At 37.6% G+C, this 14,093-nt stretch overlaps 1 protein-coding gene across 1 annotated transcript in view; it reads right to left on the reverse strand.

The window, feature by feature from the left end:
• The window catches only part of LOC122791686 (xanthine dehydrogenase/oxidase-like), a 1,688,659-nt gene extending 1,676,207 nt beyond the window's left edge, over positions 1 to 12,452 (reverse strand). The window contains exon 1 of the mRNA XM_044059558.1: positions 12,323 to 12,452. Within this exon, the coding sequence (XP_043915493.1) occupies positions 12,323 to 12,376 (54 nt within the window). The 5' untranslated portion in view covers positions 12,377 to 12,452. The remainder of the gene's footprint in view (positions 1 to 12,322) is intronic.
• Between the last annotated feature and the right edge of the window lie 1,641 nt (positions 12,453 to 14,093).

A 14,093-nucleotide genomic window follows, 5' to 3' on the forward strand; every position in this document is an offset into this window, starting at 1 on the left:
GTGTGTATGTGTATGAATGCTTACTAAGCTGGGCATTAATCTCTACGTCACTCGATGGGTTGCCAACTGGCTTACTGACAGAACCCACGCTGTAAAAGTAGCCCACTCCAAATCCAGCTTCTGACAAGTCAGAGTACCTCAGGGGTCAGTCCCGGGACCGCTCTTGTTTGGCATCTACTTCTCTGAAGTACAGGCCAACACCAAGGGATTCTGGTTAACAAAGTTCTCAGATGACTGCAAACTGGGAGCCATTATTGAATCCCCAAATGTTGTGGATACTCTAGAAAAAAAGAGCCTTACAGAAACAGATGCTTGGTGCCAGAGGCATGGGCTCAAGCTCAGTGCCAAGAAATGTATAGTTATCCCCTTTGGGAAAAAACATGTACCCGTTCTGGGACATGCTACACTTAAAGAAATCCCAATCCCTCAGAGCTACATGCTCCAGGGATCTAAACCTTGTCATCACAATAAACAAATGCTGCAGGGATTGGTTCCTGACTCAGAGATTGCCCAGACTCTGGAATAGACTGCCCATACATGTCAAGCATATCGCCTCTTTGGCCCTCTTCAAACGGAACATTGACAATTGGATGGGAGAAAGAAATTAACCCCGGGATCATGTCACTCACCCTGCTAGACAGAGGTCCAGGGTAGAAAATATTGTGGAAGTAATAGCCAGGGAATTGTTATGGCTAGTCTTGTATAAGCCCTAGGGCTGATAGCCTAGTACCAACCTATGAACCTATAGTTAACAGACTGCTATCAGAAGGAAGAAGCCCTTGGGTCAATTTTACCTGTTGCCAAACAAACTTTGTGTCTGTGTGATAAGGGGCAAGTGTGTGCACATCTGTGTGATAAGGGGCAAGTGTGTGCACATTTGTGTGATAAAGGGCACTCTGCCAGTATCCGCTGAATTTTACAAAACCACTTTTATCTCTAAAGCTGTCCCAGCACAATCTGGTAGTTAGATGTAACTTTAAATACACTATACTGGTATGTTCTTCATATACCGAATTGATAAAGTCTGTTTTGTGATTTATGATTTAGTGTTGAATTGTCACTTAATTCCATTAGGTACTGGTGTGCCTTTGCTGGGTAATTTTTTCCCTGTGGTTGTGGAATGGTGTAGTTATAAAGACAGGAAGAATTTGATTGTTCCCAGGTGGTGTGGGCATGGTTGCTTAACCCTCCCCTCAAAACTGTAACACCTTTAGTTTTGCAGCCATGTTTGGATGGATTTGGATCAGGGTGATTGCAGTTTATAGGTCTGCTTTTTGCTAGGATTTATGTAAGACCCCTAAAGTGGGAAGGATGACAGTTTAAAAATAAAACATCCTTCATGAAAGGTCTGAGGTGGAAGATTGTGTATGTGGTTATGCTGATAAAAACTGGAAATTCCTGTGTTAACACTAATGTACAGTAGACAGTTTATTGGACTGTGCTGTAGAAGCTGAATCTGTGGACAGGTTTACTGGGCTGTGTAAAGTAGGGCTCACTAGTGTAGGATTAACGTACTTTAATAATGTTGTAGGTGGAAAACTGTTCAATGGGTGCATTTCATGTACAATTTGAATGGAGCGGCTTGATGTGTAAGATCTGTATAGGCATGTGTTTCTGTTTCTGATGTCTTCACAGCCAAAGTACATAATTACTTGTGCATTCCTCAGACAAAGGCCTGGGGTCATTCTTGGTGTTGCCAAACAAACTTGTGGTTATGTGTGTGAAAGGGTGAGTGTGTGAGTTGAGTGAGTGTGGTGTGTGAGTTGAGTGAGTGTGGTGTGTGAGTTGAGTGAGTGTGGTGTGAGAGTTGAGTGAGTGTGGGGGGTGGGTGAGTGAGTGTGGTGTGTGGGTGGGTGAATGAGTGTGGTGTGTGGGTGGGTGAGTGTGGTGTGTGGGTGGGTGAATGTGGGGAGTGAGTGTGGGTGAGGGTGAGTGAGTGTGGGTGAGTGAGTGTGGGTGGGTGAGTGAGTGTGGGTGAGTGAGTGTGGTGTGTGGGTGAATGTGGTGTGTGGGTGGGTGAGTGAGTGTGGTGTGTGGGTGGGTGAATGTGGGGAGTGAGTGTGGTGTGTGGGTGGGTGAATGTGGGGAGTGAGTGTGGGTGAGGGTGAGTGAGTGTGGGTGAGTGAGTGTGGGTGGGTGAGTGAGTGTGGTGAGTGAGCGGGTGTGTTGGGTGAGTGGGTGAGTGTGGTGAGTGGGGTGAGTGGGTGTGGGTGAGTGGGGTGGTGAGTTAGTGTAGTGAGTGAGTGAGTGGTGAGTGAGTGTAGGTGGGTGGTGAGTAAGGGTGGTGAGTGAGTGAGTGTAGTGAGTGGGTGTGGGTGGTGAGTGTGGGTGGGTGAGTGAGTGGTTGAGTGTGGGTGAGTGAGTTGGTGTGGGTGAGTGTAGTGGGTGAGTGTGATGGGTAAGTGAGTGGTTGAGTGTGGGTGGGTGAGTTGAATGTGGGTGAATGAGTGAGGGTGGTGAGTGAGTGTGAGTGAGTGTGGGTGGGTGAGTGAGGGTGGTGGGTGGTAAGTGTGGGTGAGTGAGTGTGGGTGGGTGAGTGAGGGTGGTGGGTGGTGAGTGTGGGTGAGTGAGGTGTGGTGGGTGAGGGTGAGTGAGCATGGTGAGTGTGGTGGGTGAGTGTGGTGGGTGAGTGAGTGGTTGAGTGTGGGTGGGTGAGTGAGTTGAATGTGGGTGGGTGAGTGTGGTGGGTGAGGTGGTGAGTGAATGTGGGTGAGTGAGTGAGGTGTGGTGGATGAGGGTGAGTGTAGATGAGTGAGCGTGGATGAGTGAGTTGAGTGTGCGTGAGCCTGAGTGTGAGTGAGCGTGAGTGAGTGAAGTGTCTGAGTGACAGTGAGTGAGTGAGTGAGTGAGTGAGTGAGTGAGTGAGTGAGTTGAGTTGAGTGTGGGTGAGTGTAGTGAAGTGAGTGGGTGAGTGTGGTGAGGTGAGTGGGTGAGTGTGGGTGAGTGGGTGAGTGAGTGTGGGTGAATGACTGAGTGTGGGTGAGTCTCATTTTTGGATGTAATTTCTAAATTTTGTAAATGTTGTTTTTGTATTGTCATATTGCTTTACATTGCCCTACTGATATGTGACAAAGTACAGGCAGAAGCACAGTAACAGGTGCAAAAACTAAGAGCATAAATTTGCAATAACCATGCATATACATTAATTGCATGTTTTTACTTAAGAAGCAGATGTCTGTCACAATTAATCGACAACACTACAACAGATTACAAGAAGTATGCAATACCATATTTTTTTAAATTATGTCTTAAAAAGGCATGTTGGTGCTGTCATGCAAGTCTGTGAAATATTTCATGTTTATAGTGTGTCATTTGTTAGCTATTTAACCAAACGGGAAGGAAAAATAAGTGGGAGTTTGATGCTTTGCAAAACGGTGATTATTCCCAGTGCTATGTAGTTTGGTTCTAAATTTGACAGGAGGAGTGCAACAAAAAAAGTGTCCCATTGTAAGGAGGGAAAGGCTGACAAGAAAACAGTACATTACTCTGGTCACCTGCTGTGAGTTGTCAATCACATGCAGACAATGGGTCAAATTACCCTTAGCTCTTTGACAGCTAGGGAAGGTAGGTGTGAAGTGGGAGGGGAGATGCCTTGAAGAACTAGATTTCAACCTTCACAAAAGAAAGCAAGTTAGCATTTCTAAGAACCAAAAGCAATAAAATGCACTTTTCAGTTCTGTTCTGTAGCATTTGCACTGCTTGTGTTTAAAGTAGTCATTGAAAAAGGATAACATTTTAACCAAAAGTAGGGGACTTTAAGACAGCAGTGAATGCCTGTTAAGCCAATGAAGTGACAGCAGCTTCAGGGAAAACGTGGCAGATCTGATGCAATTTTTTGGAGACAAACAATGCATTCTGGGATACTCAGAGGCAGAGTAAACAGTCTGAATTATTTCAAAATGCCAGCCCCCATGTGGTCAGAGTCAGAAATTGCATATAAAAATATCTTAAAAGCTCTAAATAGTCCCAGAGTGCTGTTAAAATGTAGGAAACACCAAACCATGATGAAATAAATATGTTTTTTTGAGTCTGAGGGTGCGGTTGTCCTTTAAAGAATACACTTTTACAGGGAATGAAACTTTAGAAGGGCATGTAGATGTGACTGCTTTGTATACTAGCATATAGCAAACTAAAGTAGTGGAGTATGTCAAGAGTTATTTTGCAAAAGTTTGCAGGTGGGACAATGTAAAGGTTAATTTGATAGGGACTTTGCTAGAAATAGTGCTGAAGAACAATTTCTTTCTATTTAAAAAGAACATTTACCAGCAAGTTTCAGGGGTGGCTATGGGTGAGAAAACTGCACACATTTTTTCCATCCTAGTACTTTGTTGGTGGGAAGTCAGTCTTCTTCTTCTTCTTCTTCTTTCGGTTTTTCCCAGTTAGGGGTCGCCACAGCAGATCCCCTCTCCGCTCATGATTGGCAGTGGAGTTTTACGGTGTTGAGTTGCCAGCCCGACGTCCAACCTTCCACGGAAGTCATACTCACACACACACACACACACACACACACACACACACACACACACACACACACACACACTCATGCCTAGGGCCAATTTAGAGTGCCCAATCCACCTACAGCATATCTTTGGGATGTGGGAGGAAACTGGAGCACCCGGAGGAAACCCAGCCGACCACAGGGAGGACATGCAGACTCAACACAGAAGGCACCCCAGCCGAGAATCGAACCAGAGAATGTCAGAAGGTGAGAAACATCATTATAAATAACTGGAAAATCATACATGGGAATTCTGACCTTGTTAATACAGTTGGAGAGTCTCCCACCTTTGTATATTAGAAATCTTTTAATAACAAAAAGTTACTAGAATTTGATATAGCAAGGGACACAGATACACTATGTTTTAAAACAGGTAAGTTTTGTTGCACTTCCTGCAAACAGTGTTGGTTTATCGATAATGTTAGTACAGTTTAATTTGATCATTTAATGTGTACTATTTCAGTTGCAGGAAGATTTAATTGCAAAAGTGCCACTATAGTGTACTTAGCTACTTGTTGTTCATGCACAAGCCATTATATAGGTAAAAGTACTAGAAAATTACCTATTAGGGAGCATGTAAAAGCAATAAATGATTTAAACAACTACTTAGCTAAACACAGCCTTCACTGCTAAATTTTAGGAACTGTATTTATTTTTTTTTTGTTGTTGTTGTTTTGGAGCAAGCAGATTTACGTAGGCTCTCTAACAGTTGTAATGATTATTTAGAGACTCAAGAGTTGGTGTGGAAAATAAAATTAAGAGCCAGTCAACCTCCTGGGCTCAATAAAACTGTTAATATTAAATGTTTGTTGAAATACAAGGTAATCTGAACATGCACTTTATACATTTTCTTATATGGGATTTATATGCATCTTTAACTTTAAATTTTCAATTATTTTAGTCATGTGACTTTATTAAAACATTTGAATGGTTTTAAAAGTTTGTCAGGCAAACTATGTACTATTTAAATGACAGAATTTTAAAATGGAGAAAGTTTCTGAAGTTCCTTCTAAATAAAAGTGGAATTAAAGCGTTAATTTTTGTCTCCATTCAGAGAGAGTGCATTAGATATTATTTCCCGCTTGAATAACTAGATAGAAAAGAAAAAAATCACCATTGCTCATACTATGGTGAAAAAAATCACTTATAGTGATTCTTGTGAAGATATGACTAGTGAGATATTATTTACAACATGTGATACAAATTATGTCCATGACAGGGTTCATGCAAGAACAGTCATGAGAATTTAATTTTATCAAAAAGACAACAAATAAGGCATATGCTATTTTATCCAAACAGTTAAATTGAATTGAGACGTGTAACAAGCAAATATGATAGTAAAATTGTGACAATCTTGTGATATTTGTTTAATATGAATGTATCAAATGCATGAGGATTGGACTTAGTAATATGGTTGTAACAAGGCAAAACAGTTCTCCTGATGGGTATGAATTCCTTTGGGTTTGCAAATTATAGATGGGATAAGCTTTAGCATAAGAAAAGATCTCAGTAAATGGGTTGTTACAAGTGCATGACCATTTTCTTAAGAGGTACATCTTCATTATATGCCAATGAAAAGGTCTTGAGTTTCTCATGAAGACATATGAGCTGTGTGAAAGTTCAGAGGATAAGATTACTAGAAGGCATTCTAGATTTGTGTTGACTATCCTCCAAAATCAAATACAGTGAATATAGCAGAGAAACTAATCACTGTCTTCACCTTGAGACACTGCTGTAATTAATGAACCTCAATATAAGCAGTCCATGGCCAGGCAAACTACAGACCAGTCTATCACTTATCTAGTTTCCTCCATAGAACTAATTGGTATGTACAGACTGCTTCCTTGGGAAGGATATCATATGCACAAACTGCTTGCCTGGAAATATGTTATGAAAAGTCTGCCTCTTTGGAAGTGATATGTTATATAGAGACTACATCATTGAAAGGGATATCACACATACAGACTGCTTCCCTGGAAGGGATATATATATATATATATATATATATATATATATATAGAGAGAGAGAGAGAGAGAGAGAGATGTACTTGAGAAAACTGAATTTACATCACATCTTTCATGATATTCCACAGTATCAAGAAGACTTGAGGAAACTACATAAAAAAAGTATTTGCAATCCAGTTTTACATAACACATTGCAAGTTTTTTAAGAGTATGTTGAATCTGATTTAAGGAACAAAGTGAGCAAAAAATCCAGGATATACAATTTGAGTGGTTCTGAAAGAAAAGCCCTAATTGAATTGTCATCTAATAGAGACATTTGTATTATGAGAGCGGATAAAGTTGGAACTTTAGTGATCATGGACAGCAGTAAATATAAAGAAACAATGGAACAGTTGTAGTCTGACACTCATTGTTATGAAAAAATGGAACAGTTGTAGTCTGACACTCATTGTTATGAAAAAAACTAATAAAATTCAAGTGTTGAAATATTTTTTCATGATAGACAGTACTTTGGATGAACTTCTTTGTGAAGATTTGGATCCTGGCATTTATGAATATATGAGGTTGAGTTAAATGCTGAAACTATTTGGAATTCCCAAAGTACACAAAGATGCCATGAGTCCATCTTTTAGACCAGTGGTATGGTCATGAAAATACAAGACTGAACATATTTCAGGGTATCTAGATTACATTTTGAACCCAGTAGTTCAGTCCTCAGAGTTTTATCCTCGAGACTCATGGTATTTACTGGAATTATTAACGAAACAGCAGGCATGTTTTGCAGATTGGCATTTTGCATCTTTGGATGTTGTGTCTTTTTACACGTGTATAGATAACAAGATGGAATTGAAGCCATAAGGGAATATTTGTCATCATTCTCAAATTTGAATGTGAATACTATAAACACCATATGTTTGTTATTATCTCTTGTACTGGAGAACAATTTTTTCTGGTTTTATGGAAACCTTTATAAACAGAAAAGTGGAGTTGCAATGGTGCCAAAGTTGCACCAACCTTTGCAAATTTGTTAATGGCACTTTGGGAACAAGTGAAGTAAAAACAACATCCACTACTCAACAAAGTGATTTGATTTTCATATGGAATGGAAAAAGAGGATAAATTTAATTTGCTTCTCAATGACTTGAACATGAGTACAAGTTTTTTGAAATTCACTAAAAGTGGCTTTGGTAAGTCAGTTAATTATCTTAAAGCGACCCTGACTTCTGTACAAGAGAAAGGATGCATTCTGCGCTAGATTTATTGTAAAGGTAGTTTGTCAACCAATATTTAAATAAACACAGTCTGCACCCTTGGTACATGAAAAAAAAGTGTTGTAAAGGGTCAGTATATCAGACTTAGTACACTGACTATTGACAATGAATGCTTCAGCAGTGGACGTGTTACTCTAAGGGGTTACTTTCTTGAACCAGGTTACACCAGTGATTGGTTAAATAAAATTGAGCAAGATGTGTTACTACTTAGAGTGGACAGGGCAAGACCAATCCTAAATGCAGTCAAGCTTCAATTGTCAACCGATCCGTCAGTCATGCCTATAGTCCAGAATAACAACAAGATTGGTTTCAGGACTGCCTTTCCCCTTCCTACATCTAAGCATATAAACATTATAAAAAACATCCTGACAGATAATTGGATATTGTATTCTGGGCAGCAGAGCTCAGATACTAGAATCAAAGCCATTGTTTATTTACAAAAAGAGACACAATATAAAAAACATTTTAGAAAACTCTACATGGACAGGCAATAGAAAAGTAGGGGAAGGACAGGCACATTCAGGTGCGGACATTGTAAACAGTGCAGCTATATAGCAAACACTTCAAGTATTATATTGAATGCTCGCAACATGGTTTTTACTACTAAGAAAAGGTTTGACTGCACTTCCATTGGGGTAGTTTACTTGGCCTTATGTGATTAATGTTCAAGTTTTTATATAGGTAAAACATTGAGATGTTTAAAATGTAGGACCCATGAACATAATTTAACCATCAGAAAACTGGATGCAAATAATGCATTGGCTAAACACGCTTTGATTTGTGAAAGTTTTAGGAAGTACACATTCTTTGTCATTGATTCTATAGCAATCCAGGCTTTAGAAGGTGATTATAAGGTTCGCCTGGAATGCTGCAAATCTAGATGGCAAATAGCATATATTATAGATCACCCACCACGATTAAATAATATGATTAACATAAAATGTTTTATTTTGGGAGCAAATCATTAGTTTAAAACAAATGTGCCTGATCCTGTCTGACTTTAAAAGCTAAGCAGGATCAAGCCTGGATAGCATTTGGATGGGGCAATGTTTGGAAACATCACTTTTTGACAATGGATTTTTAACACAGTTTTTTTTTTTTTTTTTTTTTTTTTTTTTTTGGTGGAAAAAGGCAGTCAAGATCTACAATTGGTTTATTTTCTATGATTGGCTTGTTTTTATATAATGATTGGTCCTGAATACCAAGAAATGTTTCTTTTTTGAGATTTTTGAAACTAATTATTGGGTGCATGTACTTTGAATGGTAGTTGATTGGTTGCATGTGTTTTTTGGTGCAAAGCCTAGAGAGAATTTAAATGGTGTGGAAACATTTTGTAAAAAGATTCTGAGGAAGTTCTATACTGAAAATATTAAAGAATAAAAGTGCTTAATCTTAGGAGGATTCTCACAGTTTGTCCTTTGGAACTTGTTATTTTGTAAAATATGAAATGCCGACACATTCTGCACATTCTCCAAGGAGTACCCCGCAGCAGGCTAAGCCAACAGCAAGTGTTTTTGCTAGTAACCAAGCTCCCTACTTGCACCCATATACCACCTGATAATTTCATATACTAACTCAGATTATGCAATCCCTGGGGAAAGGGAATTTTCCCCTTCCTAGGAATTATCATTCTCTTACACACCAAAAATCTGTTTATGTCGACCAAGAGGTGTAGCCCAAACTGATGTTGACAATGTACTTGTTCTATAAAAAAACTGTTTGTAAATCCTTACACCTGGAATCGGACAGCAAAATGCAAAATATATTGAAACTATATCTGAAATGAATTGGCATCACATTAGAGCCATTAGAACTAAAAATATCTATTCTTCTCTATAAAGTCACATTTTCTGATATTGTAAATGTGCTGTCCTTCCTGCACAATATAGCCAAACAAGAAATGTATACATAACTTGGAATGAAGGAGTCTGTATATTTCTATACCTGTAGTCACAAACTAAAAGGCAATATGTAGTGATGTGCCATGATGCTTTCCTAAGAAATTTGCTAGAAATGCCAAACAACTATGTCATCCAGAACAGGTGTTAGACACTGTGTTGACTCCTCACCCAATGAGGTCAACTTAGTATATCTTTGAAGACTGGACATGAAATGCATTAAGGCTTAAAAACATATTCTGAGGCTTTGTAATGCTGGATTCAGTTATATTATGAAGCCAGGGGACTTGGATGGCCTGCATGGAATAACTGATGGTGTTTGTCCCCACGTGTAAAAAATCATTGATAGATTGTCCATTCTGTCTTCCCTGCTTGGCTAATGCACTTCAGCATAACATGTATTATTACAGTGAGTTAAATATGTTCTCTGCTAGTAGGAATTAACAGAGAGCCTTTAACACCACTAGAATGCTTTGTTTTCTGTTGTATGGTTCACAGAAAATGTACAGGTATGTTATGTGTTTTTCCTGACAAACGTAGTAGATATCAGAATCATATCAGTATCAACCTGGTATAAAATCTAAACAGCAGAAGTAAAAGTAGCATTTGTTTGTCAAAAATGTTTCAGTAATTTTTTAATGTTATAGGAAATGTACTTTTAATGCAAGAGAAATGACATACACCCATTTGAGATGCAGACATTTTATCACATTTCAGACTAAGCATGTTATATATTATCTATAGCAGACTATCCACTTGTCTTGTCCTGTGGACTTTGGAAGGCAATCACAAAGTATTGAAGAGACAGGGCATTTTCTAGGCAGGAACAAATTTGGATCTGAATGGCTATTAAAAAATCAAAAAGTATTACATTTCCAGAGTAATAAAGAGTATAACTATCCGATATGTTTAGGGAGAAAAGAAAAACGTCTTCAAAAATAAAACTGTATGAAGGCAATATAATGTGATACCTAAACACAGTATGAATGATAGAGAAAAATGACAGCTGCAATTTGTAACTGTTGTGGCAGAAAAAAATGCCATGAACATTCTAAAAAATAATTCAAATTCAAGATATCACTCTTCCATTGCCTCTGAATCTAGATGTACTGTCAAATAAAGATTTTAAGCTGAATGCCTTAATATCATTCCCTGCAAATTTACTTGAAGATATTTAACCATTTTAAATATGACAACTTTTATATATAGGTAGCAAAAATAGCCTGAAGCACTCAGTAAAAGGTTTATAATGTTTCCAAAAATGATCAGTAGTAGAAGGGTTAACCTGCCAAGTTCAATGTAACTCAAAGAGCTGTAAATTATATTGTTGCATCCTTGTACCCTTTAATAGAATTTTCTTTAAGTATATACAGTATGGTTTTCTTTTTTTTTTCAACTCTGATAACTGGTATGCAATCAAATGCTTATAAAATGTAATGCTAAACATATGAGCTCCAAATGTAAAAGAAAGGCAACTCGTGAGTAAACATTAAATAGTTAGAATGTTTATCTTTGTTGAAAAATGCATACTTAATTTCAAGTGACAGAAAATGAAAAACATTGTCACTATAAGACATGTCATTTAAAGCAACTTTTCTCAGTCGTGTTTGTTAAAAAAACTGAAATAACTCCATTCTATAATGTCGACATTCTAGTAAAATAGAAATTGTTGTAATAATACATTTTCAAATACATTTGTAATGAAAAGAAAGCAATACATGTCAGCTTAGTATCAGATAAGTGTCTTGTAAAGCTGCTATATGTGCATATTGTGATACAGTGTGTAGTCATTGCATTTACATGCAGTGACGTAGGCAGAATGAATAATATAATAGTTGAAAAGTAAATGTAAACACAATAAAGAAGGAAGGCACATTCTAAACAAGGAAATCAGTGAATTTTAGTCCACGCTATCAAATCCACACATTGCTTCCATTCTGGAACTGCTTATAATGACCACAAACAGTACTTTTTGGACAGACATTGTAGTTGCTCTTTAAACATTCGTACTTCCTAACAACAGGGTTGCTTAAACCTTTTTACTTTATTTTATTTGCTGTGCCCTTCTCTGGTGGCATTGTTTGCCTTCCTGCTGCTATATGCTGCCTGATATAATGCTTTGAGTAGGTCTGCACCAACACAGTATTTCAATATACTGACACTGCTAGTTGTTTAGACTGTTTCAATGTACACTAAATTAAATCACTTTTTTTTGTAGATAAAACTAGTTGACTACTACAGCTATTCGACTGTGTCAAATGTTTGCCTACAACATCATGCTGATAAGGAAATTTTACAAATTATGATAAGAACTTACTTTACAGCAATGCAGTAGAAAGGCATAAACATATGAAACAACTGAAGATAATGAAATACATATTAAGACTCTATTACCTGATCCACGGTAAGATGTCTGTTGTGTAAATAATTTCGGTTTGACTAAAGGATTAAATTTATTTATTTATTTTTATTTTATTTTATTTTAATTTATTTAACAGGGTAGAGCACACTGATCAAACAATGACCAATTACAGGCTCAGCCCAAAATAAATGTATTAAAGAAAAAATAGTCACTGACATTTTAATCAGATTTATAGCATTTACCTCATTATTCAGAGCAAGAAAAGGGAATATATGCTACAAATCTGAACAACACAAAAATAATAAGGTTTAATAAAAAGTGTTCATACCTTTTTGCCATTCACATAAAACTGTAGTTCATCCACAGGTCGATCTAACTCCATTCTGACTTGTTGCTGTCAACAGTGTCAGTTTACTTCATATAGCGAGGGCTAGAATGCATGTCAGAGACTCTTACACTGAGAGGTTGTTTCACATTTATCTGCAAGTAAATCTTTAACCATTTATATTCATCAGTAAATGGATTGTTAACCGGTTAAACAACTGCTTGTGAGCACTGAGCCCAGACTCACTGCAACTGTAAGATGTGATACTAATGTCATAGTGAGGCAGCAAGTGTACACTTAGACACACTTTATATATTTTCTTTACTTTTCAACATGGATTTAGCAGTAGCATAGAACTTCTGCAGATAGGATCATTCCTTGTTTTCTAGGATTCCTCTTGCTAAAAATGATTGTCAAGCATACCTTTCAACCTCTTAGCACAAGAAACCTGGAGAAAGTCAAACATTTTTTGGGGGGGGCAAAGGCACAAAAATAGGAGCAGATTTTAATTACTTGTCTTATAAACTTAGAAAGCTGCTAAATAACAGGTTTTATATTAACGTATATTTTCTAAAAGAAACTCAAATATCTGGCATTACTTAGTGATTTCAGTCCTCACTGATTAACCAGAAACCACACATTTTATGAGAAACTGATCAAAAATATGAGGCAAAAATCTGGACATTCTGTGAAAATCTGGACAGTTGCAAGGTATGTAAGAGTGGCTGCAGCATCATTAACAGTAGTACCTGGTGGTGGCACCATTTGTCCTATTTCAAAGGATCAGAAGTCAAACCATAATGAATATGTAGATTGTTGATAAACAAAATGCCTCACTACTGTACTTGTCAAACTATTTTTAAGGAATCATAAATTTGTCACATTTAAAATAATAACAATTTCAGTTTATAGGACATGAAGTTTCATGCATTAATGCTAAAGCAAGCTAACATTATTATATGTAACTTTATGTTCAGTACAATAATACCAGACTAACATATGCACTGATTTGTGTTATTCTATATTTTATTTTTTAGACAACTACACATGAGATACCTAATTATATCTTTTACATGATGAGTAGATTCTTAAGGTAGTTCAGAAAAGACAAATGACACAGTAAGCTAATAAACAAGCACAGAGAAAAGCACTGATACATCAGACACTGATGACAACCTTTACTCTCACAGATGTATATCAGGGTGGATCTAGGACTTTTGAACGAAAGTTCAAAAGCCCGAATCCAATACCACTGAACACACTTTAACGAAAGCACTTTCATCGAAAAAGCACTTTTGTTAAAGTATGTTAAAAAAAACACAAAATCTACTTGAATACAGGGGGGTAAGCCCCCCTGCACCCCCCACACCCTCCTACTTTAATATTCTCACTCCAAGGTCACACTACAGTGGGGAAAAGGGAATTTTCCCTTACTGCACTGTAGTACGACTGGAACAACAAGCATACTAACGCGAAAGTGCTGCTTCGTTGAACAGCACTTTCACGCAAGTATGTTCACCAAATTGTGATTCAGTGAAAGATGCAGTTGAGCATCTGTACGGATCCCATCAGGGTGTATAGCAGATAAAAGTATATTACCTTGAAGAGAAATGAATGAAAATTCAGGGGCTACTGCAATCGCCATGCAGTACCACAGGATTGTTTCTCTTTTTTATGTTGGCCTTGTTGCAACTGTGCTTCACGGACCTGGGGCAATTCTGTCTCCTGTGTATATAATTCATACTGTTAGTTTGTTATGTTCTGTTGAGCATCT

This window comes from Protopterus annectens, chromosome 1.part2 (assembly GCF_019279795.1).
Source record: "Protopterus annectens isolate FY-2018-M chromosome 1.part2, PAN1.0, whole genome shotgun sequence".
In the NCBI taxonomy this organism is placed as follows: Eukaryota; Metazoa; Chordata; order Ceratodontiformes; family Protopteridae; genus Protopterus; species Protopterus annectens.